The sequence below is a fragment of the Pundamilia nyererei genome, unplaced genomic scaffold (assembly GCF_000239375.1).
Source record: "Pundamilia nyererei isolate P.nyererei 1_Seehausen unplaced genomic scaffold, PunNye1.0 scaffold00069, whole genome shotgun sequence".
In the NCBI taxonomy this organism is placed as follows: Eukaryota; Metazoa; Chordata; class Actinopteri; order Cichliformes; family Cichlidae; genus Pundamilia; species Pundamilia nyererei.
In genome coordinates this window covers 134,874-150,285 of record NW_005187470.1, presented here as the reverse complement: position 1 = coordinate 150,285, position 15,412 = coordinate 134,874, and the positions used below count along the sequence as shown (strand labels likewise).

At 38.7% G+C, this 15,412-nt stretch overlaps 1 protein-coding gene and 1 non-coding gene across 2 annotated transcripts; both read right to left on the bottom strand.

Moving 5' to 3' along the window:
• Positions 1-2,216: 2,216 nt before the first annotated feature.
• LOC102194932 (protein phosphatase 1 regulatory subunit 1B-like) lies at positions 2,217-14,328 on the bottom strand. Its single transcript, XM_005736522.1, has 7 exons — positions 14,256-14,328; positions 13,631-13,773; positions 13,366-13,548; positions 6,671-6,754; positions 5,773-5,851; positions 3,545-3,664; positions 2,217-3,437 (listed from the first exon to the last, which is right to left on the bottom strand). Exons 1-7 carry the CDS (start codon positions 14,326-14,328, stop codon positions 3,325-3,327), a joined length of 795 nt encoding a protein of 264 aa, XP_005736579.1. The 3' UTR covers positions 2,217-3,324.
• trnal-aag (transfer RNA leucine (anticodon AAG)) lies at positions 4,551-4,632 on the bottom strand. Its single transcript has one exon. It is a non-coding gene; the product is annotated as a tRNA-Leu (tRNA).
• Positions 14,329-15,412: the final 1,084 nt, after the last annotated feature.

Here is a 15,412-nt window from a genome sequence, read left to right as displayed (position 1 = left end):
ATATGCACAGTTTGACAGTTTGAAATCTCCATCTTCAACCCTTGTTTCTCAGCAAATTCTGTTGTTTGCGTCACACTGTCACTATCAGCAACAAAATAAGTGTCCAAACTTATTTGTGTTTATGAAACACTAAATTAGAGGTACCTTAGTTGAGAGCAACTAATAATAGTAATTAATTTTATTAAAATACACTTAAAAGTCCAAAGTTCTGGGCCCCGGCCTTAAGTTTGATACCCTTGTTTTAAATGTTATCACAACACAAATGTTAGTGATGCCATATAGTAGCAGTAACATTTATAATCCAGAAATTCAATTTGCCCCTTTGGGCAGCTTTCAGATAAACAGAACCACAACAATAAAGATGTCACAGTTACAAACATCACAGATATTAACAAGATGGGCCTGAAACATCACCCAGAATCAAAGCACAGCTATGTGCAAATGACACTCTCGACGTTACACCTGGATTTATTCAACAATTACACTGCAAAGCATAAAAAACTTCTGGCACAAGAAGTTTGCAGATGTGGAACCCCATACATTTGTCCTGATGGTAGGAAGTTATACTCACTATAAAAAAGGTGCGTCACTGAGGATGTCTCTCCACTTTTATACCTCTTAGGACTATAGAGTGAAAAATGCTAGACAATAAAGCAGAAATTAGAATTACTCTCCACCACTGAATAATAAAGACAAACCAGAATGTGTTAAAAGTCAAAAGCATATAAATCAAAAAGGGACAAATATGCACATTTTGGTACATTTATCCACTTTTGAAACATTATGCAGGGATCTGCTGCACTGTAATGCTGCCCCATGGTTTTTAATTAGAACTATTTGAAGTTTAATAAATGATACCTTGGCGATTAGAAGATATAATTGACTACCTACAACCTTTTCTTTTCTTTTAATTCATAAGAAGTGTCATTTTAGTATTTTAAAATGCTGTTTTATCAGCATGAAACGCGGTGGCTTCCTTAAAATACCTCACAGTTAAGAACTGGCGGTCCAACATACAGTAAAGCGTAGTGCTAAGCTTTTGGTTGAGACTGCACTCGATATAGATGAGAACACAAGCTCCCACTGCTTCACTTTTTGGCTGTTCCTGGAATTAAGGACCTTGAGTTTCCTGGAGTTAAGTTGTTTTTAACAACTGGTAATAGCCAAACCATTCTTAACCCATTAGTTATGGTCTGGTCACATCTGTTTTGAAAGAGCTGGCTTCCTTCAGCTTGTTTGTAAGTGATGAACGTTTGAGGAATCAAAGTTCATTCACCCAACTAATTTATTCAAGCAATTTAATTGTAGCACATATTTATTAGGGGCAAAAAATTGCAAGAAAAAGCTTTTCATTCTGGGTTTACACGCTCTCTTCTACTACTGGGGCTCTGTGTAGTCGGTACCAGGCTCTGGCTTTAAACAAGGATTCATTGATACTAAAGTGGCCTGAAGTGTGGCAAGAAATATTACCCATACTATTACACCACCACACCAGCCTGAACCATCAACAGGTTGGATACATGCTTGTTTACACTAGATTCTGAAAAATCAGTACTCATCAGATCAGACAGCATTTTTCCATGGTGAGCAAATTTTTGCCTCAGTTTCTTGTTCTTAGCCGACAGTAACAGCACAGGTGTGGTCTTCTGCTGCTGTAAACCATCTGATTCAAATTTTAACCTGTTGTGCACTCAGTGATGTTCTTCTGTAAACTTTGTTTGACAACAACAAGGCATTTTCACCCAGAGCTGCAAGTCAGTGAATATTTTCTCTCTTTCAGACCATGACTGTATCCTCTTGAGATGGTTGCATGGGACTGTTCCAGTAGATCAGCAGTTTATGAAATATCCAGATTCACTTATAATCAACCATCTTTCCTCCTCATTCTGATGCTCAGCTTGAACTTCAGCAGGTCTTCGCGATTATGTCTACATGCTTAAATGTATTTAGTTACTGCGTTGTGATTGGCTAGTCAGATATTTGCATTAATAAGCAGTTGAGCAGGTGAACGCAATAAACTGGCAGGTGAGTGTGTACTGATATAGAACACAAATACTCTTGGTTAAATCCCACAAACATTAAAAAAATGTTTGAGCTTAAGCTACATATGGCCTAAATATTGTGACATGGTTTGGTTTGAATAAAAATCAAATGAAATATGTCTTTCAAGGAAAAGAAGCATTAGGCATACAAACACACAAACACCAACAGCCTCATAAATGATTTATTATCAACTGGCACGAAACAGTGTTTATGTACAGGGTCATGAATGAACCTTCATATGTGATGTTTCTGAAAATCAGGTAGATTTTATTTCACTATCAAGCTAACATGTGTGGCATCCCAAACATATCATGTCCGCTAATCTCCATGTTACAAAAAAACAAAAAACCCCAGTTTAAAATATCTAGCCTGAAACAGTTTGCTGCATTATCGTGATTAGTTGGATTAATCTGTTAGGATATAATCTGGTCTACTGTGACTGCGCTGAATTCGTCTGTAATCCTCCGTCTTTTGATTTCTTGACCTTGCAGACAAATGTCTGAAAGACTGAGGAAAGCAAACTTCAGAGATGGACATAACTCTGAAAGCAGTGTCACAGTTTCTGAGCTAAATTCCAGTTGAAACTGGCTATGGTCATCGCACTGCAGTCTGTTACTGTCTGCACTGATACTACATACAAAATATAATCTTGTGCATTTGTACAACACACACATTAGCTGCAGATGTATCTTCATTACCCACTGTGACATTTGGCATTTGATTTTTTTATGTACTTCTTTTGCTTCTAATCGGACGTGAACTGTAAATTTAGCACCCGTGTCACTTCAGCTCATGCCCCTTTTACATGATGTCAACAAAGCCTATTTAAATTCTAATTCTTCAAACTCAGATGTCTCACAGTATTCCCAGACCTTCAAAGTGAATAAAACAAAACAAAAACAAAACACCTTTTTGAACTAATGAATGCTTTGTGAAAATACGAGAGTTCTTAGCTATTCTTATATTTCTTGTGCAGCGTCCTTGGCTGATTGGAATTTAGCCCTCGTTTCTTTGGCTGACGGCGACACAGTTTCCTTCACAAGTCTCCAGCTAAAGATTTCCTCTGTCAGCTCAATGATATTCTGACCTTCATCATATAATCTCTGTTGTGTTTCTCTTTTTTCTCCACATTCCTCTTTTACACTGTATGTTTCCACAAACCCACAGACCCAATTAATACACACTCATACACATATCCATACACGCATATGTACGGCACACACATGTGCTATGCATATTGATTCATCATAAAACTGTCTCGATCAGGGCTCTCTTCATTTGTCATTCTGCATTTCCTTCCTCTCTTTCTTTGGCATCCTCTTTGTCTTTGTTGCGATGACCTTCTGTCAGACTGTCCAGGAGACCACGCTGATCCCTCTGTGCCTTGCTTTCTTCTTTTAGATCCAACATGAAAAGAAATTTCCAAAGTGTAAATGTCCATACTTGGTATAGTTGCCAGCAAAAATCCAAAAATGGGAAACGCCTATCCTAGCTTACCCACCTGAGGCTTTCTGCTGCCTTTCCTCATCATGTTGCTCCTCTTCTTCCCCTGAAGAGGACTCTGTGTCTACAGACTTCATGTCAAGTGAGGACAAATGGGCCTGTGCCATCTTCTGGACAGCTGAAAATACAAATCAGTTATGATGAATGAAGTTACACTGCAAACATTTTACTAACAAAAATACCACATTTTCCAATCATCTGTCCATTGTCCTCTAGAGGACAAAGAATAGGTTGATAAAAGAGATTATTGTGTTTGGATTTGTATATCTAGAGTTGTAATGTTACACATCAACTGTGTGCAATGTGTGTGAAATCTAACACTTGCTCTTTACTAATTTTGGCTTTGATTGATTGACTTAACAAATGATATTGCCTTTGCTCTATTACTGCTATAACAGGATCCTTTGGTTATTTTGGTATGAAACTGGGTGAACAGAACCAGCCATGTGGACCTCATTTAGTTGAGCAGGGTGTGTGTTGTAATTCTACTAAGGGGAAGAGGCTGGGTTTTTGGTATTCCAGTGGTATATAGGGAGTCACAGAGTCATTTTGATGACTACCACTGTTTAGTTAATATTTCTGGATGAACTTCCAAAACTAAATCATCTATCAGTTGCCCTAACCTCCCATCTACAATAAGACCTGTACCATGTTTAAATGAAATACCCTCTCTGATTTTTATTGGGTTAGTTGATGAGGAAGAAGATCTGATGATGTTTTGTCTCCAGATGCAGATTCAGACTTTGAAGATCCATTATCCAGTAGTTCATTTGTCCTCCAGTTATTCACTAAGCCAGAGTTTAATGACTTAGTAAGAGATTCGGATATGCCAAAGGACGCACTTGAGTTTTTTGTGTCTATGCTTTTTCTTTTAATAAGAATCATGAAAAGGATCCTAATCGATTCTTTGAAATGTTCTTTAGATAGAAATAGAATAGCCCTTTATTGCAAATGTATGAGAAAATAGAATAGCCCTTGTATGAGAAATTCTGGAAAATGTGCATTGGCAGCGGTGGGATTTGAACCCACGCCCCCGAAGAGACTGGAGCCTTAATCCAGCGCCTTAGACCGCTCGGCCACGCTACCATTGCTGGCTGATCACTGGGTGCAATGTTTTATAAGTACAATGCAGATGAGTGGAGGTTATTCATTGACAGCTCGAAACAGGACCTATAATGTGTCCTAGTGCATGCATGCCAAATGGCTATTATGTCTTGTTAAAAGAAACATATGAAAATTTGCAAAATGTTTTGGAGAAGCAGAGATACAATTAGCACAAATGGACCAAATGTGAAAAAAGGTGACAAAAAAGATTTTTTATTTAAACTCAGCATCACTGAATTAGGTCATTTCAACTATTTTCTGCAAAGGTCAGAATTGTTTTTAATTTTTTTTATACGGGTTAGTATAATCATTTTGGAGTTAGGTTTCTAATCGCCTGTCTGGTCATTTATCTAATGATCAATATCCACAGGAAAGGACTATGTCATCTGCATATAGAGACAACAAGTTAATGCCAAGGTAAAGATAAATAATGTTCTATGAAGCAATGAGAATATAACAAACTCATGAAGCTTTTGAGCTATTCAAATAAAGTAAAAATCAATCTTAAAATTTTGTTACATTTTTTTAATGTGGATTTTCAATTTTAAAATATACATGCATGTCTTATGAAAGGAAAAAAAATTTGTTATATAAAATTATAAATGCAAACATCACTCAAATAAAATGAGCAAAACCCAGTTAATATTATGAGTGGCAACTGTCATGACTACAGGTGCCAAAGCCACAATTTGCACAAAAAAGAAGACGCATAAAAACTTATGTTGTATAGATATTTATAACAACAGAGTTGGTTTTTTGTGTGTATTTAAGTCTGTGTGACTCTGGTTGCATCTGATAGTGTGTGTGCATGTGCCAGCGAGTGGGTGAGACTGTGTTACAGCTGTGCAGCCATTCTATAATCCAGGATGATCCAGAACAGACTCACAGCTGCCACTGCTCCTAATCTTACATGACACACACATGCACACACACACACTCTCATTGTGGTTTTTGGATATGTGCGTAGTCCAGACAGATAGAGACCACATGGTGGTTGCCACAGCAGAATTAGGTCTCCCAAATTCTTTCATTTGGTGTCATTTGTTATATAAACAAGAAAAACCAGTGTGTGGGTACAAGGGAAAAACACACACAAAATGATTCGAGTCAGGGTTCATTTACCTTTAAGAGATGGCGGCTGGTAGGTTGACATGTGAACCAGTTTGGCTTTCAAAGCTCCATTTTCCCCAAGAACCCACTGCTAAAATAAAAAATGCAAACCAGGGTTGACAGCTAAAAGTGTACGCAACACTTTTTTGTCTTATTGTTGCCTCAAACAAATGATACAATATAAGAAATCTAATAATCGCTCCTTTCCAGTTGCAAGGATTAGAGCAGAAAGGCAGTAATGCACAATGTGCAGGTTTGTCAGCAAAAGTCAATGAAAAGATAAAACAAAACGTAAAAGCACTTTCATACTTGTAACAGGTAATTATGGAGTAAAGCATAAATAAAAACGTCATCACTTATTCACATATTTGTTGCGTTATTAAGTGAAGATGCAGAATTAGTTGTCACTGTAATGTACATAATGTAAATAATCGAATTTGACATTTCCTATGAAAGCTTTTCTGCAGCTGTTTTAGAAGCAGCTTGAAAATGTAGAAGCTGGTTTCAAAACAGAAAAAAAAAATTTTCATCATCAATAAGTCAAAATTTCAAGTTATTATTTCAATTTAATAACTTGGAAATTAAAGTTATTTTTTCAGTCTCTAATTCTTTCCTCAGACGTTTGAGTTAGGAAGTGAAATGTTTGAGATACCTATCTGGAAATTTTGACATAATAACCTGAAACTTTGACTTAAATAGCAAAATGTGGGCTTAATGATAACAAAAAAAAAACTAAAGAGACATTCACAATGCACATAGAAAGTCGAAACACCACATTTCCAATTATTTCAGAGGCCATGATTGCATTGTACTGTGGTCTTTTGGAACTTATGACTACTGTATCGTTGAAATTTGATTCAAACCTTTTACTGCTGGATCTTTAACTTGTATAATTCACATGCATATCTACCTGATGTGGGCTGCTGTCTTCTTCTGGTGATGGTGGGTCCGTCAATCTGAACAGCGTGGCAGGTGTCGGCCTCCGACGACGAATCTGCAGAAAGAGAGAGATACAAGAGGTTTTTTTCTTTAGGGCTTCACTGCTTCAATAATCAGCATTCATTTATTCTAAACTGTGGTTTATGGCATGTATGCAGAGGACTTGTTCTTTGAAAGTTAGATGCATTAAAAAATAAATGCATATCATTATGCAACAACATTCAAGAGACTGTCCAGCTTGTTTGTGAATGAGGATTACGTTTTATGATAGAAGGCAGAAGGATTATTTAAATTATAAATAAATCTAAATAAGGATTATTTAAATGTATTTCCTTTTCTGCTACAAGTTCCTATCGCTTGGATGAAATCACAGTTCTTTTGTAACATGTTTACAGTATGTCTCATTTGTCTTATATGTGTGAAGCAGGGAGAGTCAAAGTAACCACAAAACACACAAAACATTAAATATACACCCAACTGCCAAATTGTTAGGCACACCTGTTCAACTGCTAGTTAATGCAAATATTTAATCAGCCAATCACATGATAGTGCATTTATGCATAAAAACATACGGAAATAAAGTTCAAGCCTTTCTTTACATTTCTTGAAGAAAGATGATTTAAGTAACTAGAGTTAAGTTTAACTAGAGTTTACAGAGACTATGAAAAGTAAATATGCCTTGTTAATGTCAGAGGTCAGAGCGGAATAGTCAGACTGCTTTGAGCTGAAAGCAATGCAGCAATAACTCAAATGAAAACTTGATACAACCAAGGCAGCATTGAAGAGCAGAAGAAGAACATGTTGAACCTCGAAGCAGATCGGCTGCAGCAGCAGACCACACCAGGTGCCACTCCTGTCAGCTAAGAGCAGGAAACTGAGGCTACAGTTTGCACAGGCTCAACAAAATTGGACAACAGGAGTTTGGAAAAATGTAGCCTGATCTGGTCAGTCTTAATTTTAGCAGCAGCAACATTTTTTCTTTTCTAAGTTTACCTTTTTGTGTTTGAGTCCTGCATTTGGGCCCACTTCCTACCTGCCACAGCAGTCATGACACTGCTGGAGTGTAATGGTGTGGGAATATTTTCTTGGCACACTTTGGGCACCTTAGTACCAACTGAGTATTGTTCAAACGCCACCGCCTCTGTGTTGTTGCTGAGTGTGTCTGTCCCTTTATGACCACATGTATTTTCCAGCACCTTGTAGGGTCTATTCAATGAAAAATGAAGGCATTTCTTAAGGTATAAGAGGGCCCAACTCAGTACTAGCAAGTGTCCGATGAGTGTTTATCTACAGCATATCCCGACCTGTCACATTCCTCTGATAGTTGGGCATTACGAAACTAAGCCTGTCAGTAATATGACTTGTAAATGAACTCTCTAACTTTTAATTTGGTTCAAAAAGATGCAATTTGAGGCCACGGGGCAAAATTTTGCTGTATTCGTCACCTCCTGTGACACGTGAATACATTGTATTAGTAATGCTCTTGTATTCTTGGACCTTTAGTTTATATTTTACTTTCCCATAACATTTCAAAGTGAAATAATGTACTTTTTCATGCACTATTTCTGGATAGTTTTCAGATTAAGATTTTAAAGCAGAGTTGTTAAGGTCATTTCCAGGTTTCAAAGTTCCAAAAGCAAAATACATAACACCTGGGTAAATAAATTACTGATTGAAAATACCATATTTACAAATCTGCTCCACACTAAATAAAGTAGGCACAATTAAGAATTTATTTTATAGAAACAGCAAAAATCCAATAATATAACACTGTTAGGATCCTTATTGTGTCCTTTTATAGATTTTTTACTTGTAATTAGATTGATTACATTTTCTCACCATTATTTTTATAACTTATTTATGGAAAACACACACTATACTCATCGCCGGCTCTATTTTGTGATGTGTGATGGTGATAACATTGTTATGAGATACAAGTGGCTGCCAAGCCAATCACAGCGAAGAGTGTAGGCATTGAAATGTGTGGGCAGCTTTCACTCTGGAGTAACTCTCACAGCTTCTGCTTCCCTTTGTGCACTGCATTCATCCATATTCATGAGTCACACACTAGAATTAAATATGCAGCCCCTTTTTTGGGGGGGGGGCATCCTATTAGAGGTTAAAGATGTGTTAACATGAAAATATGAGTGTGGCAATCCAATAAACACATAAAACATGTGCACACAGCACTCAGGAGGGGAAAAAAGGCATGTGGGGCCAAAGGACCAAACCACATTTGGAGCACCTGTCTGAGAGCCTCTTCAGACATAGTGGCCTATGTTTTGTTAACACTGTAGTCGGAAGGTCAAGCACCTGCAGGGAACATATTTTATTTTCATCAGATCCTTGTTGTGCATGTCTGAAATTCCTGTAAATACCACTGATTGCTCAGTGTGGCTGCAGTGGACGTTTGATTTCACTGGAAACAAATTAATGTTTCATAGTTCCTCCTCACATGCTGGGCTTATTGTGTTTGTTATTTTAGAATAATAAATAATTTTAACATTGTATTTTATAATATGGACCTTATTATTTAGGTGATATTCTATTCTTCAGGTTTTTAAGAACTGTATTAGCCAAAGCGTTTTTTGAAAATGCATTTTATTGGTCCAATAATGTCTTAAACCAGTGAGGTCCAAGTTATCATGTTATCATTGATGATAAGAAGTAACCTTAACCCTAAAAAAATGCAAAGTTTGTTTTTGACATCAGCTGTTGGTTTTATGATATTTATCTTTTATCCCCTGATTGCTTTTTGAGATTTCTGAGGCGACTTTTCAGGGGACAAAGTCCCTCTGACATGTTCTGATAGCATAGGGTTAAGGCTGAGGATTAGGATACTGATAGAGGGACAATAAAGATAGCAACACACAAAACCGAGTGAGGGGTCTGACAAAAATTTGGAAAACAAAAAGCAGAAGGAGAGTTCTTTAAAGAAGTTTGGGCTATTGTTTAAAACATAACAGAAACCTCTCTAAATGAATTATGTCTAACATTTCCTTTAAATAGCTAACTCTTTACTCAGCTATCAATATCCAGAAAAGGTGAACTTATTGATCATATTTTTCAATCCACTTAGAAATGTAATGTGTTTTAAATGTTACTGGAACTCGTTGATCGATGCTTTGGGGTTATAAGAAGCCTTTTTCTGTTGCCGCTACCATCAAAACACAGACACGTCTAGAAAGGCAAATTTAAGCAGCAGCATGGGTTCTAAGTTTAGTGGTCATGTAGTAAATCATTAATCCCACACCCCATTTTTTTGTAGGTCAGATGACCTTTAGTTGCATAACATTCAACTCCAATGCGTCATACTGGATGTTTAAATGAACAATGACAACACTGAGTGGGGGGTAGTGACCTAAAAAGCCTTTTACGCAAAAATAACTTCTGTGCTTAATGATTAAATGCATGCACTAAAAGTATAAAGCTGTGTACACAAAACACTTTTCAGGGAATAATCCTTTGCAGAACTTGATTTGACCACAACACGACTCGTGACTTCGGACTTTTGACCTGGTTTTTTTTGTGTAGCGTTGGCCTGGATAGTGGAGAACAGGAGCTGAACCCACACAAATTAAAGAAAACACAATTAATGCACTTGAAAATAGAAACTTCCCATTGGAAGACTGGAACTGTCTTGTTTATTTTATTCTCCTGCTACCACCTCCCTTTGTCAGCTACAGTCACTTCATCTAGGTCTGAAGATTTACCAATATTAAGACCAATATTAAGCCATCAGCCCACTCTGTAAATAGCATTAATGATTAACAGGGGTGCGTATGCTGGGTTTGTAAGAATAAGACCCTATTAGACTTTAGAGCTTTTTATTTGTGCTCTTGGCAGGAGCTGCCCTCGCCCTCCTCAGTCATCCACAGCTAATCTCTTTCTTTTTAATCAGTCGTCTCCTTGGCTGATGATTTTCCTCCTTTTGCGTGTCTTGTTCGGCTTCTGTCAGCTATCTTTGTCTCTTTTCTTCTGCCGTTTTCCCCTTTCCAGCTCAATGTGTTCCGTTTATTCCTGCCTTTATTTTGATTTATTCTAGATGTTTCAGTCGCTATCGACGGGCGGCATTTCTCAAGGACCACAAAAGGACAAGAAACTATTGATGAGACCTCACAAGACAGTAAGAGAAGGTGGCTATCAAAAGTGAAAACAACCTTCTTGGAACCTAAAACCTCAGTAAACCAAAATCTCAAGGACAGAAAAGAAAAAATACACTTCAGCACTGCTCCTGCAGCTCTCCACTTGTTTTTTGAAGCAAATTCCACCACTGGACGGAAACAGAAGTATTACAAGACAGATTGTATTAACTAGTCATGCTGTTGCACTCACACATGCATACAGTAGAGGCTCAGGACTGTTTGGTGGCAGCTCATCTACTTGTCATAGTAGAAAGATTTAGGTAAGCAAGCTGATATTGTCCATAACATGAATTAGCATGTTGTGTGTGCTCTGATGTGCTCTGTTGGCACACTGGAAGAGCTGTTAATGATGCCAAAATATCATGTGACTTTGTGCATGTGTAGCTCAGGTGTAACTTATAATCAAAACGCTTTTAAAATCAAAGTAAGCACAATTTATTTTTAAGCATTAAAAAAAATCAGCTCTGACTGCCTATTATGCTCTTGCAATTTTGGATTTAAAGTTATTACTCTCTCCTCTTTCACTCATGGGACCTTGAAAAAAACTGTCAAAATAACTGCCTGAGTCATTACTAGGATCGCTGCCAGGGTACAAGACTTCCTTTCAGAGGAAATTTGCTGAATATAAGTCATTGCTGAGGTCTGGCCTCACAGGATTTGAATCTCCTCTTTTTCTACTTGTTGTTGTGTCACTTTTACTGTATGTATGAATTTGAAATCACTTCCTTTTATGTGTGTGTACACTGATGCCGAAGATGGTCATTTCTAGTTTAGCTTTTTAAAAAGTGATCAAGAAATTCAGCCGATGAGGTGCTATCAAGGTCTTTCGAGCTAGGAACCCATTCCCAGAAGGACTTGCTACATGTTGGGTTAAGTTATCGATGAGAGTTGTGGTTTTAAGCATTCCTACAAGTCTCATTCCACATGATATGACCACAGGGCATTTTTGGTCAGTTAGAAAGAAGCAATTCGAAGATTATGATACAGTTTTCCAAAACTATAGATCACAAAGCTCTTTTTGCAGGTGAATATTTATCTCCTCAGACTGTTTCCTTGTATCTCTTTGTTCAGGACTTCCTTAGTTTGATCCCGTCCCTGTTATTTTCATCAACAGATGCCTGAGGATTATTATTTTGTGCACACTGTTCCAGCAGACTTATGGTCACTTTGGTGACGTGATGGCTTCAGAAACACAGAAAATGAAGCCCTGTAACCTTACTCCTACTTTGAAGGAAATGTGCTTCTTCAGGGTCCTCCTGATATATAATGTCTCTGGCTTCTTGCAGTCTTATTTAATCAGTGGAGGAAGATTGCCATAATCTTACTAAGATCTGAGCTGATAAAACTGCCAGAGCATCTTATAGACAAAACGAGTGAAGAAGTGAACAAGTCTATCAGGTAGAGTATAACAACTGATTAGCATCAGATTGTATTTAAATTAAAATATCACTCAGAATTGTGCCATCATTGTGCATGGGCTTGCTTAGAAAAGCAAATAAATCATCCCTTCTGTACTGGACAGGGTATGAATCAAGCAAACAGAAAACCCAGAGACCAAGAGTGGGCTGTAAACAGCAGATGCAGCAGAAAATATCTGCCCAGAACTTATTGATTTATTAGGCTGAAACAAGCTTTCCAAACAGATGCCATTTGAAATTTTCCAAATCTCCTACTTGGAAAAAAAAAGAACATTTCTTACTCTGCACCTGGTCTCCAGTGAAACTTCCCTTAAGGGAGCGACTGAAGAAATGAACATCTCCTGCACAAGGAATGGATAAGCCTGTCATTTGCTGCTTTTTGTGTCCAAATATTACCTCATTGGCAACTTTGTGACCTTTATGGGCTCTTGTCTTTAACACCACCAATAACATATGCACATCTCTGCTCATACTGTACAGCATAATACCTTCCCTCTTCACCCTGCCCTGCACTGTTTGCATTGACCAGCGCTCGCTTTGGGATGATTCAGCATAAGCAACAGATAACGGATCTGACTTTACATAATATGCTCACCACCTCCACGAGCGTATGAGTAATACCTTCTACATTTTGCTTGTTGTGTGTGGTAAAGGATTTATTACTCAGGCGCAACTAATTTTTAATGCCACAAATGGTCCTTTATCCCTCACCTCCTCCTCCTCCTCTTCCTCCTCCATTCGGATGGAAGGGCAAAGAAATCTCATCAACTTTAAGGACTCCAAAAAAAATCTGTAGCTGCAGAGCTCTGCTTAATTCCAGCACTGCCCATACCCTGCTGCCCACAGAGTAACATACAAACATCAAAACACAGTTTTGCAAAGTCTTGCTAGAGCAGTCTGTCAGCCTCCGTGTTAAGCACTGATGCCCCTGAAGAAGCATTAATGATGGAACTGCAGGCGAGCACGTCTTAGATATTTACTTTTAAAATGTACAGATGCAGTTACCCAGCCTGAGCTTAACAATCCTTCCACACACACACACTCATCTCCACAACCACTGTCATCATCCGTGTAGGCTACAGCCACACTCCCTCAGATCTCACCATCTCCACCTGTCGCGGGTCCAGCTGGGTGGGCACGGAGGAAGGCACGGAAAATTGGATCTTCCTCCTCGCATCCGCGTCTGCCTCTCGGTCCATCACCTCCGTCTCTGCGGGGAACAGCAGCAGCAGCAGCAGCAGCAGCAACGAGTCCCGCCTGTCACCTCCGCAGCCGAGCGCACAAACCTAGAGTCCAGACGAGGTCAGCTTCAGTGGAACCGCCTGTGGAAAAACTGCAGTAAAGTGCTTATACTTGACAAAAACTCGCCGTCAGTGAGTAAACAGCGGCATCTCTCTCTGTCCCGGCGATCCTCTGGTCTCTGGAGTTCCGTTTAACAGCAGCGATCAGCTCCTCTTCCCCGCCTCCCCGCCAGTCTCCCCTCCCCTTCCTCTCACACTTTGTCCGCTGACCTTAATGCGTGAGGAGGAAAGAAGAGCAGTGAAGGTTTTGTTGCCTTTTCTGGAGCCGCAAACTTTGCGCATTTGCATTTTAAAGTTGTCCGATAAAGAAATCTACCCGAATGAAGGGGAAATTGAAAAAAAAAAGCGAGGAAGTTACACAACTTCAAAGAATTTCACAAACTGATAAACAACTAAAGTCAGCATCGAGTCATAGTGAACTAAAAGAAACGAATTTTAAGATATTAAGAAGATGCCACTCACTGCTATCTTAGCAAAAATGTGCCGAATCCTGGTTGGGAAGAAATTGATTTTTTAATTTTAATTAATTAACGAAGTAATTAATTTTAGGTAGGCACTTAAGGTCGTATTTTATTGCACTGCCGTTGAGTGCAAATTTGCGTGCTCACTTTGAGGACGATCAACAAACTGGAAATATAAATAAATAAAGATCTAATCGCTCCCCCCCCCCTTCCAGAGGCAAAAGTATTAACCTCTGCTTTCGTCGGTGCCCACCTTGGCTTTACCATATGCACAGCGAATATCTGCGAGGCACGCAGTTGCCATGACAACAGCTTTTCTTCTTAGAGAGCTGGCAGTGCAGGAAGTGTGTTGGAGTGTGTGCTTCGGCATAAGTTCGAGGAAAGGCAGGGCAAGAGAGGACAAATGCATTTGTCAGCGCGCAACACAATCAGCGGCCAAGCTGTCACGAACTGTCATTTATTTGTACGTGGGATCCCCCCGAGCATGTAGGCTGTTTCAGGCGGAAGTGTCCTGTTTTTCATGTGTCATGCAATTCGTAAAGAAGTGGAAAAAGGTAAACTTTCACCCAAATCATTATGTTTTCCTAAAAGTCAAACAACAGGATACATTTGGTGACTAAATATAACCAAAAGGAGATTGAAAAACAAACTTTTCTAAAGGCTTTCTCCTTGTGGTGTATATTGTGTGTATATTGGAAAACGAGCCAGATGCCCCTGTAAGCAGAGGGCCCCATGCTTGATCCCACTTGCCACAAGCCCAAGGGTTCACCCTCTACTGAAGTACTGGACTTGAGAAAAGCTCTGGACATCTGCCAGCTTCAGGAAGACAGCAAACTCAGGCCTGCTGGGCGAGGTCTGCAGATAAAAGAGCTCGCCACCTTGGACATTTTAAAAGAGCCCATCTGTGGCTCAGCTCCGTTTCAGTTCGTCTGTCGTCCTTGAAAACATAATGTATGTTTGCGAGCACTTTCAACAACACGTGACACCAAGCAACACTGGGATGACAAGTCAGCACCATCTCATGGCCAAAAGTAAAGAAATCACTTCACTGAGGGGAGGTTTGAATGCAAGTAAATATATGATAGTCCAAACTCACGACACAGCACAAAAATGAGCAGAGCTGAAGGTGGAATATTTATAAGATTATTGTGTTATTATAAATGTAAAGTAGAATCCACAACAGATCATATATGTGAGCGTTCCTGTGTGGCACTGTGTAGTTACTGAAACCACCAGAAGGTGGCGACAACTGCTAAGAAAAAGCAGCCATTTCTAATTTCTTATGACTGACGTTTGCACAGAGCGATATTTAAATTTTTACATTTATAGTTCAAAGTATTGAAATAACAAGAATATTTATTTGCAATATTTAAAAATATGAATATTTC

Coding starts and splice junctions, on each gene's coding strand:
- LOC102194932 (XM_005736522.1), bottom strand. CDS start 14,328: ATGGCAACTGCGTGCCTCGCAGATATTCGCTGTGCATATGGTAAAGCC. Junction 13,549..13,630: donor CCGCTGTTTACTCACTGACG/GCGAGTTTTTGT, acceptor TCTGGACTCTAG/GTTTGTGCGCTCGGCTGCGG. Junction 5,852..6,670: donor AAGACAGCAGCCCACATCAG/GTAGATATGCAT, acceptor TTTTTATTTTAG/CAGTGGGTTCTTGGGGAAAA.